At 25.6% G+C, this 25,249-nt stretch overlaps 1 protein-coding gene across 6 annotated transcripts in view; it reads left to right on the plus strand.

Annotated features, from left to right (window-relative positions):
* LOC112599187 (lachesin-like) overlaps positions 1 to 25,249 on the plus strand; it is a 101,980-nt gene that overhangs the window by 59,534 nt on the left and 17,197 nt on the right. For all 6 annotated transcript variants that reach the window (XM_025345998.1, XM_025346003.1, XM_025345999.1 and 3 more), the window contains exons 4-6: positions 3,747 to 3,850; positions 6,986 to 7,193; positions 9,897 to 10,052. In XM_025345998.1, coding sequence (XP_025201783.1) covers positions 3,747 to 3,850; positions 6,986 to 7,193; positions 9,897 to 10,052 — 468 coding nt within the window. The remainder of the gene's footprint in view (positions 1 to 3,746; positions 3,851 to 6,985; positions 7,194 to 9,896; positions 10,053 to 25,249) is intronic.

Genomic DNA, 25,249 nt, shown 5'->3' on the forward strand with positions numbered 1-25,249 from the left:
CTGAAATACATATTTAATGTTGTTATGAAAGTTAATATTTTAAAAACGTTTGAATTATGAAAATCACAATTAACAAAGTGGATAATAGAGAATTTTTGGTACTGACATTTAAAAATAAGTTACTAAGCACCAAATTATTTAGATAATGAAACATTAGTACACATGTTATTATAACATTTGTACTGCAGTGTTTTTGTGAATAAATCATGTTTACCAACGTCAAATATTTATACTAGATTTATACTAAAACTTGTTACATGTTATGTAATAATAATAATAATAATAATAATTATTATTATTATTATTATTATTATTATTATTATAAGCAGCAAGTAATGGCAGACTTAAATCTGAATTAATAGTTAAATTATATATTTATATATTTTTTTTATATTAGCAATCCCACCTTGATGGATTAAACTGTTCGTATTTTATTTCAACTAATGGTTTCAGTAGCGATTCATTTTATGGAATTTACTAGTAGAAATTTAATGAAAAAAGTTAAGAAATGGGGTACGAAATGATAAGCAAATACTTAAAAGGGGGAAAAAAGAAAGAAAACATTATATGGAAATAAAGCAAATAAATTATATAAGAAATTAATCATAAAAAAGGCACAAATAATGCTTTTATTTTCGACACCCTCTTATTGTTAGTACTTTTTTTCTTGGTCTTTTTGTTTTTCCTCCTTTTTGTATATTTTTGTACTTAATAGTTATTTATTTTGAAAACAGTTTAATTTTCCTTGTACGATTTGAATTATTTTATTACTTTGAATAATATTTTATCATTTTGCTTTATTAAGAAAACGGCGTATAGGTTGTTAGTCATTTTTTATTGATCTATGGTAAATATTTAATTATTAACTCATGCTAATAAAAAATAAACATTGTCTGCTTGGTTGAATAAAAATGTAAATAATTACCACAATAATATTAAAGTAATTAATAAAATAATAAAAATGTTATGATTGTTTTTGTATCAAAAAGTTAAAAAATGTGTGTAGGTACTAATTGAAAAACGAACTTTTGATATAGTTTGTCTTGTAAGTTTACAATTTTATAACGGTTTATAGTGTTTTTTAACTCAATTATTATAATTAATGTTATTAATTTTACAATATTAGGTATACATTTTTAGTAAATGATGATAATTTTATTTCTTGTATACATAATAGAATATATTGTAATTTCAATACGAATTATGTGCAGAATAAATATGTAATTTTTATGATAAGCCTGGATATTATTTTATAATCATTAATTCAAGATCAAAACGTTTAAAATTTAATGTAGCAAACATCATAAGAAAAATGTTTTTATTTTTTTTCTAAGAGTTTTCTTATCTTTTCAAAAAAGAACATTTACTCTTAGGAGAACCAATATATGGTATGGTACATACTATGTAGGTTATATGTCAATATATAATAATTGAGTTAATATTTTGCCCATTGTATGAAATTGAAAGGCGAAAATATTGTCTATTGTAATGTGGCGTCGAATTTTTTAGAGATTAATTGTATGTATAATGTATATATTTATTATATAATATGATGCAATATATATATAGTAATGCGGACCTCAGTGTTGGTCTTAAGAAAATTAAATTTACTTTATGGCTAGTATGATAAAAGTAGAGAATAATACTGTTTTATTCTCTTAAGTCGCAAGATGTTCTCAAAGTCTTAGAAAACTCGTACTGTCTAAGATACAGTTCATTATTTAATAAATATATTATTATATATTATACGGCAATAAACTGAAAACTGTATAATCTATAAGTGCCAACATGAAGTACTACACGTTACTTTAATGCATAATATTCACACATTCACTTAAAAGAACACATTTCGTCAGTTTTTCATTATTATTAGTAGTAACATAAACGAAAAAATAAAAGTCCAGTTAATGCATTGTACCTATATTTATTTGTTTTTTAAACGATATTTCAGTCACCCCCATACAGCATATATTATGTTGTTTTTATATATATATATACGTGTGCGATTTGGTATGGTATATTTTTATTATAACGTTGATGACGACAAATTTATATCGCACATAAAAAGTTCTGTACAATAATATAATGTGGTAATGTAACGGCGGCTACGGTTGCATTCAGTGGGTAAAACGGGGTGAAATACGAGAGATGGAAAAAATGTGTTTAATTTAAAACAATAAAACGGGTCACTCAATTCGCAGGACCCTACCCTCTCCTAACTAGTCGTTTCCAACGTACGTGATGTATCTAGAACACTTGGCAATATTATCTAAACTATTCATATACGCATATGTATATAATATTATGACCATGGTTTAATGACTCACTCGACACTATATTTAGTACATATTATATGTACACGCACACATACACGTCATGGTGAATATTGTTTCGCTCCACAAAACGAATTCACATCCCCACCGTTATCACCAAACTTCAATTGCCACCCCTCTTCCGTATATTATCACTAACTTTTTCTGGTGGGCTGGTGTACTCGGCCTAAAGTTTTAACGTTGTAGTTATACAACTTCCGTCAAGCGTATACTCCCACGATTTCTCCCATTTCCAATAAACCGCATCACAAGTCCATATATTATATGTATACACACACACAAACATGTGCATACTCAAACGTACACATCTTTACACGCTTGTACATCGTCACAATATTACTATAATAACGAGAAACTTTTACCAACCGCTGCAGCTTAAAACGGAAATGCTGTCAAATAGATGATGACAATTACAAATATATTTTAGTCATGTCTTAAAAATTACCAAAATATAACCATAAAATATGCTTTTTATAAAAAAATTGTATTTCAGTATAGTAATAGTTTGATATTCAAAAACAAAAGTTTTATACGAAATGATATTTTTAAATAAAGTTAAATTTAATTATTCAAATAAATAAAACCAAGGAAGTAACTCTTCAGTTAATAGGTTTCGAGTATATCTCATCGCCAATGAGAAGGTCATTATAATATTATTTTATAAATATGAATTTAATGATAAGTCATTGCTTATTTTTACAAAAAATATTTTATGATTTATTTATATCACTATTGTTGATAAAGCAGTAATTAATTTTTTTGAGCCAAAACGAATTGTATAGATTTAATATATTGTTATAAGTTATAATATTTCCAAGTTTTTTTATTTAAAGAAATTTAAATGTCTATTTATAGTACTGAATATTAAAAAAATTAAAAGACGTTTAGCAATTGCTAATATTTGTTCGGTGAGTATTTTATGCTTATATACGGTTATTCAATTTTTGAATAACTACATAAAAAAAAAAAAATTGATTTTCTAAAAAATGGTAAATAATCTTTTAATAATTTTACTTTTCTTTGATTTGACGACGAAGCACATTAATCGATTTTTTTTTTTTTTTAGTAGATAACTTAGTTTCAAAACAATATATATATCTTTTATTGTTGTTTCCTTATTCACATGACCATTCAATTTTATTTTTATAGATCTCCCGTCTCAAATATACAGTCATCTCGATAAAGAACTTTTAAGATTATTTTTGACTTAAGTCATCGTATTACATAGCTCATAAGATTATAATAAACAAGTATTATTATATTTTCTTCAGATAATGTACTATTGTAAATGATATGTAAATAATCAACTACCGAGCTAGAATATTCGTCAATTTAAGTACCCGCAACTACCGTCGCGATATGAGTGAAAATTGGATTAAAAATAATTTAAATTTTTTGTTTTATTTTGTATAGAAACGTCAATGCCAAGATTTGCCGAATCCATACCAAACGTCACGGTCAGCATTGGCAGAGACGCACTGTTGGGGTGTGTGGTAGACAACCTACGTGGATTCAAGGTAAAAAAATCGAAACGCTATTATTTCGTTTATATACAGTTAATTTAAGATGTATCATAATATTCTCCGGAGTAGTCTTTTGTCCCGGGCTATAGCCTATAGTAGTATCCGCAGACATGTTTTTCTCTTTTAAATAACAAATAATATAATTCTTACTAACGGTACATTACGGCCACTTAAATAACCCCAAAACAGGCGACTTTAGGCCATTAAATAACCTTGGTCAACAAAGGAAAAGTTTTAATTGGGTTTAAAATAAAAGTCTGAAATAATTTCATCTATTCGCTATAATTTTCTGGGAAATGGCTGGGTTTAAACCGAGAAAAAAAGTTAAATAATGAAAATTTAGTATTTTAATAATCACTAATTAATACAAGTGGACATTTTTATACTATAAATTATTAATAGTTACCATTTATTTTTATTAATATAAAAATAAACATTTATTATAGGAAAGGAAGTATTGTTGTCTAAAAGTATAACAAATTGAATGAAGAAATTTTAAAATTTTTTTCTAAATTTCATATTATTTTAAAGGTAAAATAGTCGTATATTTAATTATTTCAAGTTATTAAATCAAAATTCTTTTATGTAATATTATAAAAGTAAAGTTTAAAAAATGAATATAAAGTAGATATAAAAAAAATTGATGTTTTGTATTTTAAATTAAGTTTATTCTATAGTTTTAAAATTGAAATGGTCCGTGTTTTAATCCAAAAAGTTCTATTAGGTGTAGATTATAAAAAAATATTAATTTTTATAATATAAGCAAATTAAACTAAAAGAAACTATTATTACACTTATATTGTAAATACTGTAGAAAATAATAAAAATAAAATAAATTCAATTTTTTAATAAAAATATTAAGTATCTATGGTACCTATTTCTAGATTATTTCATGCACGATAGCATTTTATAGTAAAATAAAAAAAATATAAACGGTCACCTTTCATTAATACTGTTTTTATCATTAGTTATGTTAATAAAATGTTATTCTATACTAGTTAAACTATAAGATAATTAATTATTTTAGGTGAGTAAGTTATAGTTAAATATGTTTTTTAATTATTTTTTGTTAACTGAATTGTTAAAAAAAAAAAACATTTAAAAATATACTACGTATTTTTTTCCTAAAATTACTTTAATACACAATACTACAAAACAAAATATTTCTAAAATAAAATTCGTGATATACTCCAATAAGTAACCATGAAGCACGAATGCACTAGATGAGTTTTGAATATTTGAACGCGATATGCTTTATATTAATAATAATTATAATTTAGCAATTAATCCATACATAATATTAATACGCTATGATATATGTTGATTTTACAATTGACAAAAACTAAAAAAATGTAATATACAAAAATTACAATTTTTATTGTATTTTGAATCCAATCACATAATATATGTAAAAAAAAATAATATTATAACATCTCATAGTCATTTGTGAGTATGATTATTCCTATCATTATATATTTATTTTACACTACCTATATAATGATTGTTAGTCTGTGATTTCTTATTGTGAACATTGAGTTAATCAAGTCTAATCAAATATTATATACCTACGATTCAACGTACAAAGGCTTACAACTTTAGACACAGTGGTCAATCACGAGCGGGTCTAATCAGCAATAGTGGGTTTTAATACATATTATTATTATACAGAAACAGCTGGGTGTGGATAACTGGCCAATCAAGCTATCATACATACGTATATTATATTAAATTGTGGTTATTATTAACTATGTATTATATAATGATAATCCATAACACAGTTGGTCGTTAATTCACATGGTATTGAGTGCGGTTACAGTGTAGTTTGATCTCGACGATCTACGCGCACGACATAACATAAATAAATAATATTATAATAGTTCGTAATAATCGCTTATCGAGAGAATGTTAAATATATTAATGTTACAATAATGTATTGCACATAACCGAATGACAACATAAAAATTAACGTTAAATATACAAAATAGAGTGGAGGCTCTAATTTTAACGATCGGGTTGAGCAGCATCAAATATCTTTATCAAATCTAATGCATTTTTGATTTCCTGTGACGGTGTTATATATAAGTTAGACAAAAGTCAAAAACTCGATAAAATAAATTGTAGTTGTATAATAAGTAAGAAGATATATATCTAAAACTGGATGATTTTTTTTTAATATTATTTTTATAGTGTCATTTTTTCTTTTTTTTATTACCACTATTTGTTTGGATAAAAGAAATGATCCAAAAATGTAATATATAAATTATTTATGTAGATATGAGATAGAACATATTATTTATATTGATAGTACTTCATAGAAGTAATTTTTGGAATTCCTACTGCAATTTTCCAAAAAGTTTCAAAAAAAAAAAAAAAATAAAAAAATAAAAAATAAACTGAAAACTTGCTGGCGTATATGAAAGGAAAACGGCCAGTAATAGAGGCGAAAACTTAATGTATTAAATTACAACTTTTTAATGACTTGATATTTTGTCAGTTATTTATTTTATTACATTTTAATAGTTTCTTAAGGGTTGATATTAAAAAAAAAAAATTGTTTTCCTCTATCATGTTCAAACTATTATTATAAAATCTTTAAAATATGTTTTCTCATGATTAATTGTATAGCTGAATTAAGAACATCCTACATATATATAACGCTATAGAAATTCGAGCTTCACTAAGAATAATTGATTTTTGAATATAATAATTTTTTATTATTTTTTTCAAATGTAAACAAACAACAAACGTACTTAGTTATTCAGGTGAGTGAAACTATTCAATAGTGTTCAAAGATATATGTGTAAAGTACCTATACATTTTTTAAGTACAGAAATAACTGTTCTGTAAGTTGTTTGTGAGAAATTAATAATAGTAATCGTATTATAATAAAGAGTTAATAAATATATATATAAATTACTCCCCTATCATGTTATATTACAAATAATTTTATTGTAGTATCGTAAATTAGGCATTATTGGTGCACCTTTTGTACACCTCATAATAATCATTGCGATTCTGAGGATCGGAAAATACTTGAATTTACAACATACACGAACCATTTTATAATAATCTTGTATTGTATTCTATTAAAAATTCTAAACATTTTGTTTATTTTTTTTTTTTTTTTAGGTCGCATGGGTCAGGGTAGATACTCAGACAATTTTATCCATTCACCACAACGTTATTACCCAAAATCCTAGGGTAACGCTTTCTTACAACGATCACCGTTCGTGGTATTTACATATTAGAGACGTGCATGAAGAAGATCGGGGATGGTACATGTGCCAAGTGAACACGGATCCGATGAGAAGTCGACAAGGGTACTTGCAAGTGGTCGGTGAGTACATGACCTATTTTTAACCTCATTTGTTCGTGTATTGTGTTTCGATTCGATAACTGTGTTTTATTAAAATTTATAAAACACATACAAAGTAAAACAGATCCTATCTATATTAATTAATGTTAATTTTTTAATTTTTTTTTTTTTTTTTTTTAACTTGGAAGTTTAAAATTTACTTGAATTAATTGAGTTTGTTAAATTAAGAAATTTTTTAAGGATCTATGAAGTAGTATAAAAAGTAGATAATTAGTTCAAAATATAATACAAAACTAACTAGCGTAATATCATCCTAATCTATGCATAACTTTTTATTGGATAATGTATTTAATTATTATAATGATATTTATGTCATATTATAAGAAAATTTATAATCCGAAATTTAGTTTTATCTTTCTATAAATATCGTAAAACAGCAAACATAGATTCATAATATAAATAGATATTACATTGAAATAAATAAAAAATGTCATTACTTACGGTAAAATTCAAAACAATATAATATACTTAAAAGTTTAAGTCTCTACAAATAATGTTTTTAAATTAAAACAATAATTATCATGGTTAATTATTGTTTAAATAAGTGATTTCATCCATATTTGAACTTGAAAATTGTCTATAGGTTTTAAAGATTTTATGGTTTCAACTTTTAGTACAAACTATGAATAATCTCGTATTACATTTTCAAAAATTTGTGTATAGAAAATTATAAAGAACATAATAATTTAAATACTTGGAGACAATTTTAAGTTTTTTGGTTATTTGTTTTTGAATTATGACAAAATAAACAAATCAATTTAATCAAAATTTAGTTTAGCGTATTAATTTCTGTTTTCCTTAATTTTTTGTTTGTTTTTCTCTATTATATAAAAGGAATTGAGCATTTTTAATTTAGATCCTTTAAAAGTATAAACTAGATCCAATTTGTTATCAAAACCATCTTCATATTATGTTATTATACTAAGATTCGCTATAGAAATATCAATCATGTTTAAAAGTAAACCGAACAGTGTATAATAATAATTTTATTATTATAATGTAGTTTGTAATTTCAACAATTAAATTATAAAATATGTCTAAGAAATACATAAATGTCACACTACATACAACTATCATACTATAGCCAGAATTGGTAGAGTGAAGTTTAAATTCAGACTTGGTAATTAAAATTCGTTCAGTTTATTTTTTTTTTGCAGTTAAAACATTTGAGGGGGGGGGGAGTGAATATCAAATAGATTATAGTAGCCAACTAAAAATGATAAATGCTTTCAAAAAGTTAACATTTTTCTTTCATCAATCAAAACAAAATGTAAAAATTTTAATTTTTGTATGAATTAAAAACGCAATGACCGAAGAGATGTGATTAATATTAAATTTATTGTTTGGAATCTCAGATATATTGTATATATTTTATTGTTTAAGCGATTGTATATTTTATATGTATATACGTTGTGATTAAAGACAAAGTGTTATCAGACTGCTTTTTTATTAACTTATTTGTTATATTGGGCTTAGATTAAAGTTAGTTGTATGTCATCGATTATTATCGTGATTGTATGTATAATAGTAGTATTAAACCATAATATTATTGTTTCCTTAGTCTTAACACGACATAGTTTAAGACATGTCTTTTTATATAGTATATATTATATATTCTGTATCAATAAATAATAGCATAATTGATTATCTCATGTATAATACCCAATCAATATTTATATTAAATAAAATAGTTACTTATATCATTATTATTATTATTATTACAGCCTAGGAAAATAATTACTGATTTTACTCGTAAGCGATCTTTTAGTTATCTATATCTAATTAGATGATCAATTTAACGTAATATATTCATTGTTTCAAGAACAATTAATTTTTTTTAAATAATTTTTAGTCTTGATGAAATACATTTTTCATAAATGATTCATTTAATATTTTTTTTTACTATTTAATCAATGTTATTATATTTTAAATTGTTAATTTTTTTTCAATGACAACGTGCATGTTTTATTTTTTATCCAGAATATTTTTAGACTTTTAGAGTACTTCGATTCATAATAATTGAATTTGGATGAATGGTTTATAAGTTTGGCACAAGGGTACTAAGCTAAATGTTAATCTGCTCATTTAAACTTAAATACTTATAATATATGTCCGAAACACTCTGAATAATATTTTGTTTCGGAATATGAAATTAAAAATATATTTGTTGTCATTTAAAAGATTAAAAATCTTAAAATATAAAAATTATGGAAAATATCATTGTTTTCCAAAAATATTATTTTGTAGCATCTTTAAATTATGTAAAAAAAATATTTTTAAAAGCTTCAGTAATTTTTGAAAAGAATGAATACTGTTTAACGTTTAATGGATTATTCCATATAATATACTGGTTACTGACATGTGTTAAATTCTAAATAATATATTATAATAAGTAAAATACACAAATTCGGCTATAGCCGATTAAATATTATCGATTAACTATATTAAACTATTATAGCTTACAGTTGAGATGGTGTATTATATAAATATAACTAGGTATATATATATATGTGTGTGTGTGTGTGTGTGTGTGTATGTATAGTATCATACTATTATTACAGCTATTACACGACAAAAATCAAAATACACGCAAAACGATAATAGTGATTGCCTATTAATAAGTAAAAAATTTAAGTTTAATTTTTTTAATTTTTTGTTTTCAAGTACCCCCAAGCATCATAGACAGGGAGACAAGCTCAGACATGATGGTGCGCGAAGCCAGTAATGCCACTTTAATATGCAAAGCTACCGGATATCCAGAACCGTATGTAATGTGGCGGAGGGAGGACGGCCACGATATTAATTACAATGGAGATACAGGTAAGCAAAGCACGTGATACCGTATAATAATAATGATATGACGATACCGATGTAGTTATGATAACGAGGGTGTATAGTGTATATACAATGAATATATATATTAAGCGGGCAATAATAAGAAGGGTTGGTATGGGTGGGAGGTACCAAGCCGGTCGAGTAGGAATAATAATTACTAAACCACTAATGCTTCGATACGACGGATTCACCGCGACGGACAACCGTGCTGTAAATGTATATTAAACGTCCATGATGGAAACTATTATAAAACATGCATACAAACATTCTAATATTTATATTATAAATCAAATTGATTCTTTTATAAAAGGGCAATTGTTATTTTAATAACAATAATTAACGTTTTAAAAAATATTTTTTTACATAATTTCGGGTAATTCATTATTGAAAATAAATTATTTTTCATTTTATATTGCGAGGCAAACTATAATTCGGAGTATTCTTGGTGTATAAAAATCGAATTTCAGAAGATTATTTATTAAGCTATAAAACACTTTTAAAGTTAAACTTAAAAATTTTAAAAAGTTCAATGTTTTTAAAATAATGTGATTTCCAATAAAAAATTCATTCGATTATAACAGTGTGCGCATACCGCTTATAATTTTGTAAACTGGCAATATGAATGCGTATCATAACGTTATATAATATTATTAAATTATTATCTGTGTTATCACCTACCTGTTTATCACATGTGATTGTCTCGCAGTAATGGCGAAATTAACCGATTTGGATTTATCTTTCATTTCAACTGATCTGGTCTGTATAATGTACAACGCCGATTAAAATTACCGTGACGGGTTACACTGCAATAGAATAATAATATTATAAATTATATTATTCGACTGTCGGAAATGTTTTAAACGCGACTGTATGACCGATTGTTTTAAAGTTACTTGTACGCACGTCACTTTCGTTAACATTTGAGCTAAACTCGTTTTTTGTAATATTATGTGTGTGTGTGTATGTAAATATGATGAAATTCAAGGTTTTATATAATATACATTGTACAGAGTGAACTATATATTATACAATATACATATATATACATGCACGCCCTAACTATTATATTACACAAGCTAGCGATTGAGGTAGGGATAATGATCGCGTTCGCCATTTCTTTCTTTCGTGATTTAATTACAGGTGATTTGCTCGTGCACATTTTTCTTCATCGCGCGATTAAAGCAAAACATATTGTTTTAACTATTAGGTATGTTTTTTTTTTACAGTGTGCACTTCATAATGCGTATACAATATAATAAGCTTAACTACGCGATATGACTATAGTCGTCTTATTACGTAATTTCAATTATTTATTGCAACCGATTATTCTCTGCAAACCCGAACTTTTTTTTTTTTTTATTATTATAAACAAATAAATGTATTTACAATCTGTAATATAATAAAACAATAAGTAAATTTGAGATTTTTTTTTTACAAGATTTGGAGGCTTGAGTGAAGGGTGCGTCCATTGACACTACTTCAAACTGATTTATTTATTATTATTTTTATTTTATTATTTAGCGAAGTAAATCACGAGACCAATTTCGTTTTAGTCGATGGGGAGGGTTATCCAGGAGAGTCTTAGAGGATAGGTTTGAAATTAGCGGGTTTGGATGATTATTTGTTTTAGAATGGAATTTTTTATAGTGAGTTAAGGCGAGGGTGTGAAGAGTTGGGATGTTCAGGTCTTTATGGATTGTACGATTGCTAACATATCAAGGAGCATTTGTCAGAAGACGGAGACTAATCGGCTGAAAGGATTGGAGAAGATTTAGGTTTGAGTTTTTGGTAGAGCCCCAGATTTGAATACCGTATGTCAATGCAGGACGAATTAATTGTTAGTATACAAGAGTTTTGTCACTAAGTAATATTTTTGAACGAAGAAGTTGACGAAGTTTATGTACTTTTAGTTTCATTGATTTTCTTTTGGTTTTGATGTGAGTGGCCCATGTTAATCTTTGGTCTAGATGAATACCTAGATATTTTACTGAACTTTTTCTAGGGATAGTTTCGTTATTAAGAGTAACCGAGGGGCTGTTATTTGGTCTAAGTGTAAATGTGATATGTGATGATTTGTTTTTGTTTATAAACCCGAACTTATAATAATTATAATACAATAAGGAGTAGGTATGTAATACACGAAAGTCATCACTAGCTTAACACTAATAAAATAATAATAATAAACTTTTTTTGTTTTTCTTGTGCGCTTTGGTATTGTTTTGCTACCGAATTACTATAAAAGTAAAATATACATATGCATGCATTGTGTTGGTGCGTGTAATCGCGTGCATGAGATACCTCTTATAAAAAGTTATAATCCTACTATATGCATTAGTATAATATACAAAGGTATAGAAGTGGTTTGTAAGTTTCGGTGTAACCTATAATATGTGCGCACGTTAAAAATATTTAAATTTATGTACGGAATTTAGTGGATTATACTTTCAAGGGTTAAAACTTTTGTTATTATACATTATTGGTGGTGTTGGTGGTGTCGGCGGTAGTGGTGTTGGTAGAGGTAGTGGTGTCGGCGATAGCTAGTGATGTCGAAAATTTAATTTACCACTGTACTATTATTTTTTCTTTTCAAATTAAGATTTAACACTATAATGTTGTTGTTGTTGTTGATGCTGATAATTTTAATGTCGAAGAAAAATGATAGCAATACATTGATTGAAAACGAGTTTTCAAGTATTATAATAAAATAATATATTTCTCTGGTATATTTTTTTGTAATAAGTATAAATATATATTATAAAACTTTAATTACATATTCTTGAGATAAAGATAATAATATTATCATTTTTTTTTTTTTTTATGAATTATAATATAGCAATTCTATTATGATTGTTTGTTTTTTATGGTATAAATTTATTTTGATAGATGGTTGAATGTGAGATATGGCAGTATAGTTATGTAAGAATGTAATTTGCCACTATACTATTATTTTTTCACACTAAGATTTAATATAATGTTGTTGATCATTTTAATCTCGGGATAAGAAAATTAAAACACATTTACTGGCAAAGAGTCTTAGAGTAATAAATAAATATATATATATATATATATACTATAATTTAATCATATATTTTTCTAGTAGACTTTTTAATAGGTATTGAAAACGTATTGCGACACATTTTTGGTAAACTTTAATCACTCATTTTGGAGATGATGATAATATTATCATTGTTTTTATAAATTATATAGAGATATGTGTTAAAATTTTTTTGATTTTTATAATGTGAATTGATCGATGTTTAAACGTAAATTACGGTAGTGATGATTTGTTTTCTGAGTAATTTAATTATATTGATTTGATTTCATATTGTTAACAATAAAATAAATTACTGCATTATATATTTTATCAATTTGTTGTTTTTTTTTGTTTTTTTTGAAGGAAAAAGTATGTTTGAAAAATTGAATTATGTTGGCAATAAATTGTATAAAAAAACTTTTAAGAAAAAATCTTTTTACGAAATTAAAAAAAAAGTATTTAGAACCCAATTGTTGCCAAAAAGAAAGTTGTTTTGATTTATTAACTACTTGAATTTGTATAAATAAAAATAAATAACAATTTAATTACATTTATCTTAACTTAAACATATCTAATTTGTTATTTATAATTAGACTGATTTAATATAATTAAATTTAGTATTTTTTAAATTAATGTGTAGTAATATAATTTTAAGTAAATAAATTCTTTGACTAAATTTAATTTGAAAATATTAAATAATTATGGATATTTTTAGATATATTAGACGTTTTGTATATATATTTTTTCAATAATTATTGGGTTATAATAGACAAAATATATTTCTTAAATTTTTCCCAAATAAATCTGTAGTTAAATATAAATTAACTGTCATAAAATGTAATAATTTAGTATTATGGTTCGCAATTAATTAAAATACAGACCGAAATCTAAATATTTAGTCGTCTTATAATGATATATAATATGATTAATATACAATAGTTTTAATTTATACCATATGTTTGTATTTATATTATCTAATACTTATTTCCGAGACAGCAATTATTTATTTCGGTTAAGTTAAATATGTTCTGATATTAAAACTTTGCAGTTTATTTCGCTACTTGTTTAATTAAATTCATACTTAAATTGCGAGAAAAAGAGAATGAGTTTAACGCTAACTTCAAATAAAGACGTTACGAATTATTAGTTGTAACATGTTGGAATGTGTACTCACGTGACCCATTATTTTCACGTCAACCGTATTTGCATTTTTGTGTTAACTGTTAAAGGAGTAAATATATTGTTGTGACTACTTTACAAGTACGTACATTTGGGAATTTTCTCTGTCGAAATTGTCTATTCAAAAACGATTTTTCACTTAGTTTGTTTATACCAAAAACAGATTTAGTATTTAATTATTCAATTTTTAAAAGAGCTGACGGACAAGCATTGTAATAAAACTGTTAAAATTAATTTTATCAACCATAATTGAAAAATTATTGTATATTAAATCAATCACAGTTTCACACGTGCATATAACTAATTAATTCATGTATACTAGTATAAGCAATAAACTGAATCAACTATGTTGGTATGTATTTGTTAATACTGATAATAATAAATTTGATATGTAATAAATGGCTAACCAAATATCGATAAAGTTAATTAAAATATAAGTAACAAAAAAAAAAAAAAAAAAACGATGCACTATAAATTTAAACCATATTGCAGTTTAGGTATAATTTTTTTTTCAATTTGGGTCAGTGGAACAAAATTCTAAATTAAATTTCTTGTCAAACGATCACAAAAATATGCAGTTTGTTTTGAAGTAAATAAAAACTTTGTCTATATTTTTGGTAGAAAATCACAATCACCAGATTTTAATAATATTATTAAATTGTATGTATTGGAACCAATTCGAACAGTTATATAATGATAAGTAATTTTTATCGGAAACCAATCCCGTTTTTCTCATTACAAGATTGATTTACGAAACGATAGTAAGTAATGCGTTTGATGTCACAACATGGTTTGTTTTCTAGTAAATACTTAAAAAGTTTTGTCACTCGTGATTTCGTTACAGTATTGTTTATTATCAACTGATCAAAAATTATTTTTGGTCAACCATTGTTTTTTTTTTAAATTTGTGATATTTCGTTTTATCAGAAATAAGAAAATATGATATTACGACTCGATCATAAATATCGTGCAATCATATTTTTCAGTGTTCTCGTTTGAAACTAAAATAATAATGGTCATAAAAGTACAAAAGTTTGAAGATTTATTTTATTACTTTTAAGTGACATTAAATGGCGCATGAATAAATTCGATTTGGTTTGTGTGTGTTAAAAATGTCTACGTTTTATCTATAAAATTGATAATTTTCAAAGCTTGTCACTCGAGATTTCTTTCGTTAGTAAATTGAAGATAATATTTTTATACAGATCAAAAACAACGCTCTAATCGTAAATACGATATGGGGATGTTTTTCGACTGCAATAATTTATGATTCACTGTTTTTTTTTTTTTTTTTTTTTTTATTAAAAACTGCCACCGTCGTCTTTAATACTAATTTGTACTCATGTGCTGTTGTTATTTGGCCATGATGCACTTTTTTAGTCTCGAACACTATGCCATCGTGTGTATTGGTGAATAGCAAATCATGTTGGACATTAAATATTACTGTTATTATTTATCAAATTAAAACTAGGATCGTTGAAAACATGATGACGAAAATGTTGCAAAAACTCAGGCCTTCTGGGCGATCAGTGATCGTTAGTGTCATCTCGCAAGATGCCAGCGGCCAGCCTGCAGACCGCATTTATCAACCAAAAACCAAAGGTTGAGAAGACATTAAATAGTTGAAAAGTTAAGTTTCTAAACATTTTAACTTAAATAGTTTAATTAATTTTATAATTTATTAAAAGCTTAACTGTTTTAAATTAACTGCTTAAATAACTTAGCTTTTTTTTTTAATTGATTTAAAAATTACGCATCAAGTTAAAATTCTTTTTGAAAAACTATTAGTAATTTTATACATTAACATTATTATAAACATGGTTTTAAACAATAATAATATAACAATTTCTATTATATTTCTTAGTAAAATAATAATAGGTAAATTTTATTATCGTGTAAAGATTATACATAGTACAAAGTACTTTTTATGCGACAAATAGAGAATAAAGTCAGGGCTGCATTCGTATTGGTTCCCATACCTAAAAATTGATATCCGAATTGGTTCCTGACATTTCAGGCAACACACATCTGAATTATTAGTTCCCGATAAAGACTTTCAAAAAATTAAAATACAATAAAATATAAATTAAATATTTAATATTATTATAACACATATTTCCCATCATTTTAAGTACATAATATGAAATAGATTGTCATTAAGATAAAAACCGTGATAAAATCGTTATTATATTATCGATATAAACGGATAATCATTACTCGTTAGTCGGTACGACATTCAGTAATACATCGCAATGTCGCAATAACCGTTGAGTTTACGCATAGTGTTAAATTTGTGCAAATATAGAATTTATGTATTATTTTATATTTTTAAATTAAGATTTGAATTTAAAAAAAAATGTTTTTTTTATAAATTTTACTGTTTAACTGTTTATTATTATTATTAATAAGCTACAATTTTTAAAAATCAGGAATCAATTCGGATATACCTTTTGTAACAACCCGAGAACCAATTCGAACACACCGAAAGTCAGGTACTGATTACAAAAGTAAATTTACTTTTTTTTTAATTTGGGTTAGGTTTGTATTTTTTCATATTAACTTAAAATTTTTCAATTTTAATTAATTATTTAAAAAAATTAAGTTCAGATTCAACAATTTTGTGTTAACTTAATTTAACTTAAGTTTATCATTTTCATAAAATCATCCACCTCTACCTAAAATATTATCATAAACACCAATAATTTTTGTTAATCATCCAGTATGCATAACTGCATATGTACTTTATATGTTTGTTATTTAAAATAAAATACGTGTAATAAATATTAATGCATTGAGTAACAATTTAATATAATCATGTCATCAATATTTTTTTAGGAAGTCAAACTAAATAAACTTTTGCAATTGTTTTTTTTTATACGAAGTAAAAATGTAGTTTGTGGCCACTTGACTGACCTAGAACTGATGAATTTTAATTTGGTCCGAGTATCATTTCTTTGGTCCAAAAAAAAAATTAATACTACAAGTGTAGAGAACGGTTATAATGATTGTATAATATCTTCATCACCCTTAGCATCTGCTACCCACTAATGCCACCAACGCTACCACCACCCATTATTAATTACTGTACTTTAACTTCCGGCACTTATATACGATATAGTTATTATAGGTATACTATAATAATATAACGAATGTCCGTATCCAACGGGACCGATTTGCTGGAAAGATATACGTATTATAAATGACCCGATCGTATACACACATACATTTTTATACGAGCTGCGTGTCGTGTGTAACGTTTAATGCTGTAAGCGATTATTTTATTTACATTTTTTTTTTTTAAATTTTGATTTTATTTTACTGGGTGTTTTTTTCGCAATTGTAATCATCATTGAAAAGCCAGTTTCGTATAAGTATATAGTTGAAAAAGAAATCAATTTTTTTAAAGCCTCGTTAGTTATAATGTGAGATACTTATTCTGAATTTTGATCCAAGATTGACATATTTTTTTTTTTACTTTAAAAATATGTTCCAGATTTCCAATCCTTAGTCTGAATATAACTCAATTAATTTTTCTTCGTTTTATGATGATAATACATTTTTTCTGAATTTATAAATACCCCATAAATGGTATGAACAAATGTTATATCATTCGTTGGATAAACAATACATTTAAGACATTTTTCTTTCAGTTTTAATGAATTAATTTTATATATTAACAACTCTTCAGTTTTAGAATCGTTGGTATAATTATAATAATAGCTTAGTTTCTAGATTTGATCCTAAATAATAATTATATACAGTGACACAGTGTATAAGAATATAGTTCTATTGATATATCTTATAGAAATTTACTATGAGTGATTACTGGTTAGTTAAAAAAAAAAATTAACAAAATTTTATTGATTATACAATATTCATGTGTGATATAAATTGTTATAAATATTGAAAAGAAATTATTGGAGAATTTATACCTCTTATTACCCCTATTTGGCCGCCACTAATCAGGGCCGTATTTAAGTGGCATATGAAGGAGATGCAACAGAAGGCTGATTTTATTTAAAGATTTTCATTATTTAAATCTTATTGTAACTTAATTTTCTATTTTTTACTATTAATATATATTTTATTATGTGATTAGTTATATCATCATTAGCATTATAACATAAATACTTTAACCGTCGCATTAAGCATAAAAATTGATTTAATTTCCACCATAAACTATCATAGTTTAATTAAATAATTTAATCTTGGAAGAAAATACAGATTATAATAAGCCTTAATTTTTTTACATTTTTTTTTCTTTTACTGCTACTGAACAACAAATTCCTAAATACTACATCCCTTTTTACAATTACTGCATCACAGTATTATATCCACAGAACCAACCTGAAAAACTCGTGTATGTCATATATACTGAAAGTTTCTTTATGTACACGTATAATACACACGTATTACATATTACCATGTATGTGTGTGTAGTACACCAGCGTTACACATCTCCGAATATCTCCGTGTACTATACTTCCTTCACGACCCCGTACCTCCATGCTTCACCGTCACAGCCTTTGGGGAAAACCGTACCGAAAAGCCCGTGTGCCCCGAGCAATTTATATATTGCGTCCGAGCGGCAGCGGCGGCCGCTCGGGAAAACATAACGAACCTCCACTCACATACACACTCATCCGTTTGTGTACCACTGCCCTCCACGACCGTTCTTTTTCCGCCGGTCAGTATATCTTTTTGATGGTCGCGGGGACGCAAACGTACATATATATATATATACTTTGGGCGACGTGTGTATGTATGTACTACTTATACATATATATACAACCCCCCGAGGTAGATATTCGGCTAGACAGATTTGCTAAAACCCCGGTCACCGGCGGCGGCGTCAGCGTCCACCTCTAACTCCACCTTACACCACCTGCAGCACCGCTACTGCACTCTTATACCCTCCGGGAAATCGGTCGTTGTGCAGTGTATCTTTTTCTCATATTGCATATAGAAATTCGTGTGTATGTGTGTGTGTGTCCTTGCCTCGAATTATTTCCACCGTGTACGTTATTTTTTTTCCATCTATTTGACATTTTTTCTTATAAATATAACGTTACAAATATGGTCACCGCCGTCATTGTTGGTCAGAGATTTCGCCCCAACGGACATAAACGTTGTACTGAATCCCAATATAATACGCGGTATACATCTGATTCTTGTATCACCAATAATTTGATTTATATATAACGCGCATACAAAGAAATAACGTGCGATTTGTGCGCGCACAAAATCAATAAATGGAGCACAAAGTGGATTGAACGAAATATAATACTGTGATCGGTATTCCTGTGGTGCGTGTATAGTTTTATTATTATTATACTTATTACTTATGGCGTAGTAAAAATTATGACGTAATATATGATCACGAACTGATGATTTTTTGCTCTAAGAATGATAAATTTTTTGTTTTTATTCGTTTGTTTTGTGTATATTATCAGTAGAAAATGTCGCGTTATAATGAGGTATTTTTTTTGTCGTCACTGCAAATCTTTTAGCACACCGTGGGTGAACGTATAAGCTAACAAGTTTATAATTCATTACGTGTTGAATGTTCATAGATGTTAACTAGACAATAATCATTGATGGTGATCATAGTTCTAGGTAGAAATAAAAATAATCATTGAAATAATTTATAAATAATACAAAATAAATTTAAAAAATGTTTTATATTTTTTCAGCCACACAGAAAAATATTGAATCATGTAAATTTATTATGCTTTTTATGGTCGCAGTTCTAATGTAACAAATACTTATCTTGAAAAATTAGTGTTTTTTAATAATTTGTTATTGTTTAATTGCCATCGAAACTGTAAAGCATTAACGCAAATTAAATTACGCAAAATCTTTAAAAAATAATCGATGAATAAAATAATGAATAATTGATATATCTAAGCTTATAGAGATTAATAGATATTTTAAATCATTGTTAGATTACCTTTACAACTAAAATGGTTACATCGAGTTCATAAAATTACGTCGACTTTCGTGTCGTATTCAGAAGCTGAGTTCGGTCCAACTCATGGTAGATTATGGTTAATGAATGATGCTATGGTTACAATAACCAATCAGAATACGATACAAGGAATACGACACGACAGACGACGTTGATGTGAACCCGATTTCAGAAAAAAAAACATTGTATTTCAGCTTATGAACAAACTTACACACACATAAATTTCTAATTTCTTATAAGAATTATATTGAATAAAAACAGTTTCTTTCAAAATGATAATTTATTTTTTTACGAATTAAAATACTATTCTATAGAACAGTAATTGTTTTTAGAATTAAAAATAATTGAACATAAATAATCAAAAATGTAGAAACTGTATACATAATAAATAAAATATATGTCATCATCTATAGAAAACATAATTACCACATAATCTTTATACTTATTTATTGTATCATTGATATTTAATACAATTCTCTCTGAAGTATATCTAGTTGAGATACGAGTATAAACATCTGTTTTAAATGAGAACTCTCCTTTTTTATTATAAATTAATTAGTAGATAATTTTTTTGAAAATCTTGATGATAAAAACTCAAACGATTAGTTTTTGAGTCACTTAACTTCGTGTACTTAGAATAATAGTTCTATGTCAATGGGTTTAGAAGATATGGTGACTTGATTTATTAATTTATATAAATCTATAAAAATTTACAATTGGTAAAATTGGTTTAATATAACATCTATTTAATATTTCTGCAAAACTATTTTTTTGATGACTATATCCTTAGTTCGAACATTTTAATAAGAGTGAAACTATACAATCAAATTTTGAATTGGAGACATAATCATTTTCAAAAAAAATTATTCATTAATTTTACAGTAAAAAATGATTGTTTTTATTTGAAACATTTTTATCATCACAGAATATTTCTTAAGTAGTATAAAAAAATCAATAGAATTTAAAAATAATAAAGTATATATATATATAATTAGTTATATTAGTTATTAAATATAAAATTAGGTTTGACCATGTCTGATTACTTACTCTGTATACTATTTTATTCTAATATATGAAACTAAACTTTGAACGATTACGGTATAATACAGCGCATGATATTAATAATTCGTTATTGGCATTGGAAATGGGTGCTGACAAGCGATAAGTTCACACGCAGCTTTAAAGGTTCAACAAAGACGAAAATATTATTTTGAATTTACACCTTGACTGATAATGTTCTACTTATTCCGCTACAAAGGGATTGGAGCGCCAAGGAATCAGTATAACTGTGATTATTTTACAAAATAACTATATAATGCTGTATTATATTCGTTAAGAATAAATTTAATATTTTTACGACTCTATGCATAGTTTATTTTAGGTTTATTTTCTCATGTCACATCATACAAAAATTAGTGTATTAATATATAGTTTATGTCCTCGCATATGTAGTGCAAATTGTAGTCTTACACGTTTAACTAGGTAAGCATAATATTAATATATTTATGTATACATATTATAATAGATAATGTGTATAAATGGTACGGCACATGCACTCTTGAAACATAATATATTTCAGATTCCCAAATAACATTTAAGTTCAAGTTATCTTGAAATATATAATATAATATTCCATTTAAATCATAGAAAATTTAATACATTTTACGAGCTTTGTGTTTAAAGGTACAGTCGATGTTCTGTGGTTACAAACGTTTAAAACACGACAATATATACGTTCCGACGATGTACCTTTAGTTTGTAACACAATACTTAAGGTGAAGTATTATGTTATGTGATTAAAACATGCAGTGTTTGTGTGCAAAGCATGTTTCATCTACACTTAAATGTAATATCACATACAGAATAAAATAGGTACTTATTACTATAGACGTGTTTGTATACTGTGACATCCGCTTTTGTGGTTTTGTAATTAGCCATATAAATGTTACAAGTACAAATATTTTTTATTAGGTAACGAGATCAATCAACGACTTACAAGCAATGTATTTGATTGAATAATGTTTGTAGGAGTTTGATATTATTCAATACGTTAGGTGACTTCCACAATTCATTAACTTTTCATGAACTTGGTCGTTGTCAAAGTAAATCAAGAACCCTGTATTACATTTACAAGATATAAAATATAAATTTCACGTTAGCAATAAGAGAGGAAAATTTGATATATTTCTTAATTTTTTTTGTTTAAATAATATTTCATAGTAAATATTATTTCAATATGTGTATAATATATTATATTAGTTCAACTCATAAGGTATATATTTTTAATACTTAGATTCTTTGAATAATTTTCTGTATTTTAATTTTTATCATTTTGATTGATTTAAATAAATATTTGCCGTATAATTTAACATAAATTCTGTTATTAGATATAAAAAAAAAATAATTTTTTATATTATACGTAAATAGAACTATAAATATTAAGTCTGTTTCGTTTTTGTAATTAAATTCAGAATCTTCAAATTTTTGGTGGTAATTGTTTTAAAACTTTGCAAGGATGTATTGATTTATAACGACCATTTTTTAAAAATTTTTTTTTTTTACAAGCATATGACTGTTAAGTAATGTGAAGAGAGTTTTCTAATCTTATCTTGTTGATATTTTTTTGCTAATATTTATAATAATCACTCAAAACTTTAAAAAAAAAAAAACTATAGAAAGCAATGATGAATTTTATTTAACAACATAAAATGTATTATTTTGTTGCTTCATTAAAATAATCATATACAAAAATTGTAATAAACATTACAGATCAGTATCAGATCATATTTTAATATTATAATATAATTACTAAAAAAAAAAAAATATAAGTAAAATTATAATACTTCAATAGTATTCTGCGTTTAGGGGTTTTTTTTTAACGAAATTTGTTACACGGCTAATGTATAGGCAATATTGATACATAATTTTGTGAAGGAACAGTTTGAAATGCTCTTTTTGTACCATTTTATGTTTTATCAAATATCTAAAATTATTACTCTAACAAATTGTGGTTTAAATTTGAAAGTTTTGTGAATAATTTTGATATAAGCTGTTCATCTTGATACATGTTATATAACACATAGCTTATCAATCATAGTTAAAATAATGTACTGTAATCACAATGCTATATAATTTTCTAACACATAGAACAATGTAACGAAACTTCCTAACAACTTTGTAAGATAACTAATAACAAATATGTATTTTTAATAATTTATTAAAATTCTATATGCTGTTGGTTTTTTGTGCAATACTGTTTGATATTTAATTAATCAAGTTATTTTGTTATAAATATAATATTACTACTTATACATTTTACTGTAAAGTGGAATTTATAATTACTCAAAATCACAGTTTAACAACTATTATTAAAAAGTTTTTACTCGTATACATTTTTGTCAGGCTAGTATCATTATATGTTAGTTGGTTTTCAACTACATTACATGACTCAGCTACTCAAATAATAGTAAAGGTTTAAACAAAAACTACAATTTACTTAAGATTGTGTGTACATTTTTAAAGAAACGTGTCTCATCTGCAACGTTAGGTATTTGCAATATTGTAAACCTCAAGTTATTTAATATTCTAATGTTCTTCAAATTATAATTTATCATTAATTATAGCGTAAATTAAATAATATTATACGCCATAACAACTTGCTGAGTAATGTCTTCACAGTAAAAAGAAAATTAGTCAGTCGAGACGAGAGAAAAAAAAAATAAGGTAAAATGCATTCAAGAAGATTATATTCTTAGAGACATTTCTACTGAAATTTAATGTTTTATAGGTATTAAATTAAGTACCTAAAACTATGTAATTTTTAATCAATTTGAAGGTTTTCGTTGAAGTGAGGAAGAGGAATTTTAGGAAAGTCAAAATATAAACAGTCTTTAATCATATGAATATGAATACAAATTGGTAAAATTTAAGCTTCATTATATTTCTACATTATTAAGTCACGCAACAAAACTATATATTTTTTCAATTGAGTACGGAATTATAATTAATCTGGATTAGTGATAAAAACCAAATAACTTAATTATCAAATATACTCGTAATACAAGCTTATATTAATGTCAGATATCGATGATTGTATCGTTTTATCTTTTACCGATAATTGTAAGCATATTTCATTGCTCCCATACATGAAAAAACCAAACTATTTATATACACCGAAAATGAAGTTAAATATTTATTTATTTTCAAATAAAAATTTTTAACAGTTGTATAATATTGGAATTTTTTTTTTATATATTATACTGATTATAAAATTTCTTTGAACAAAATGTATTAGGTAATACACATTAAAAAATTACATTCATTAGTTATTATTTAAATCTGTTTATAATATAATTATATATTATAAGATAATATATAATACAAATACTAATCAAAATTATACATTTCAAGAATATTTTTTTGAATTTTTTTTTGTCAATTTTACATCATGAACGTGTATTTTGTGTCTCCGATGCCATTTGAATTCGTGCTTTATATCGTACGACTATATTAAAATGTTTATAAATTGTACCTCATAATATTGCATAATATAATTTTATTATTATATATTATATAGGTAATAACAACAGTTATAATAATATAAAATATATTATATGCTCACACCAAATATAAACGGCCGTGAAAGATATTGCACGTTTCCATTTCCGTTGGAGAAAATAAAACAAACGAAAAAAAAATAGGATATTATATTTACGTCCGAAATGTCTGTTTACTCGAACGCCAGTCCAAACGTGCTGTTGCCACACGTTCGGACGAGGGAGATGACGATAAAAATTCGCCACATCATGCGCGCGATGAGTGTTCGATATTGTCTCCTTTTGTATTCAGTATGGAATAGAAAAACGAGTGTAGTTATTTTATCGTGTACAGAATACTGCAGGTACAGATAATGTAGGCATATAATATACGATTATAATGTGATATTTATATTACTATTTTAATTTGTACAAATTAAAGTGGACAATATTTTATTAAGCAACA

The sequence above is a fragment of the Melanaphis sacchari genome, unplaced genomic scaffold (assembly GCF_002803265.2).
Source record: "Melanaphis sacchari strain LSU unplaced genomic scaffold, SCAv2.0 Contig4_pilon_pilon, whole genome shotgun sequence".
NCBI classification, from domain to species: domain Eukaryota; kingdom Metazoa; phylum Arthropoda; class Insecta; order Hemiptera; family Aphididae; genus Melanaphis; species Melanaphis sacchari.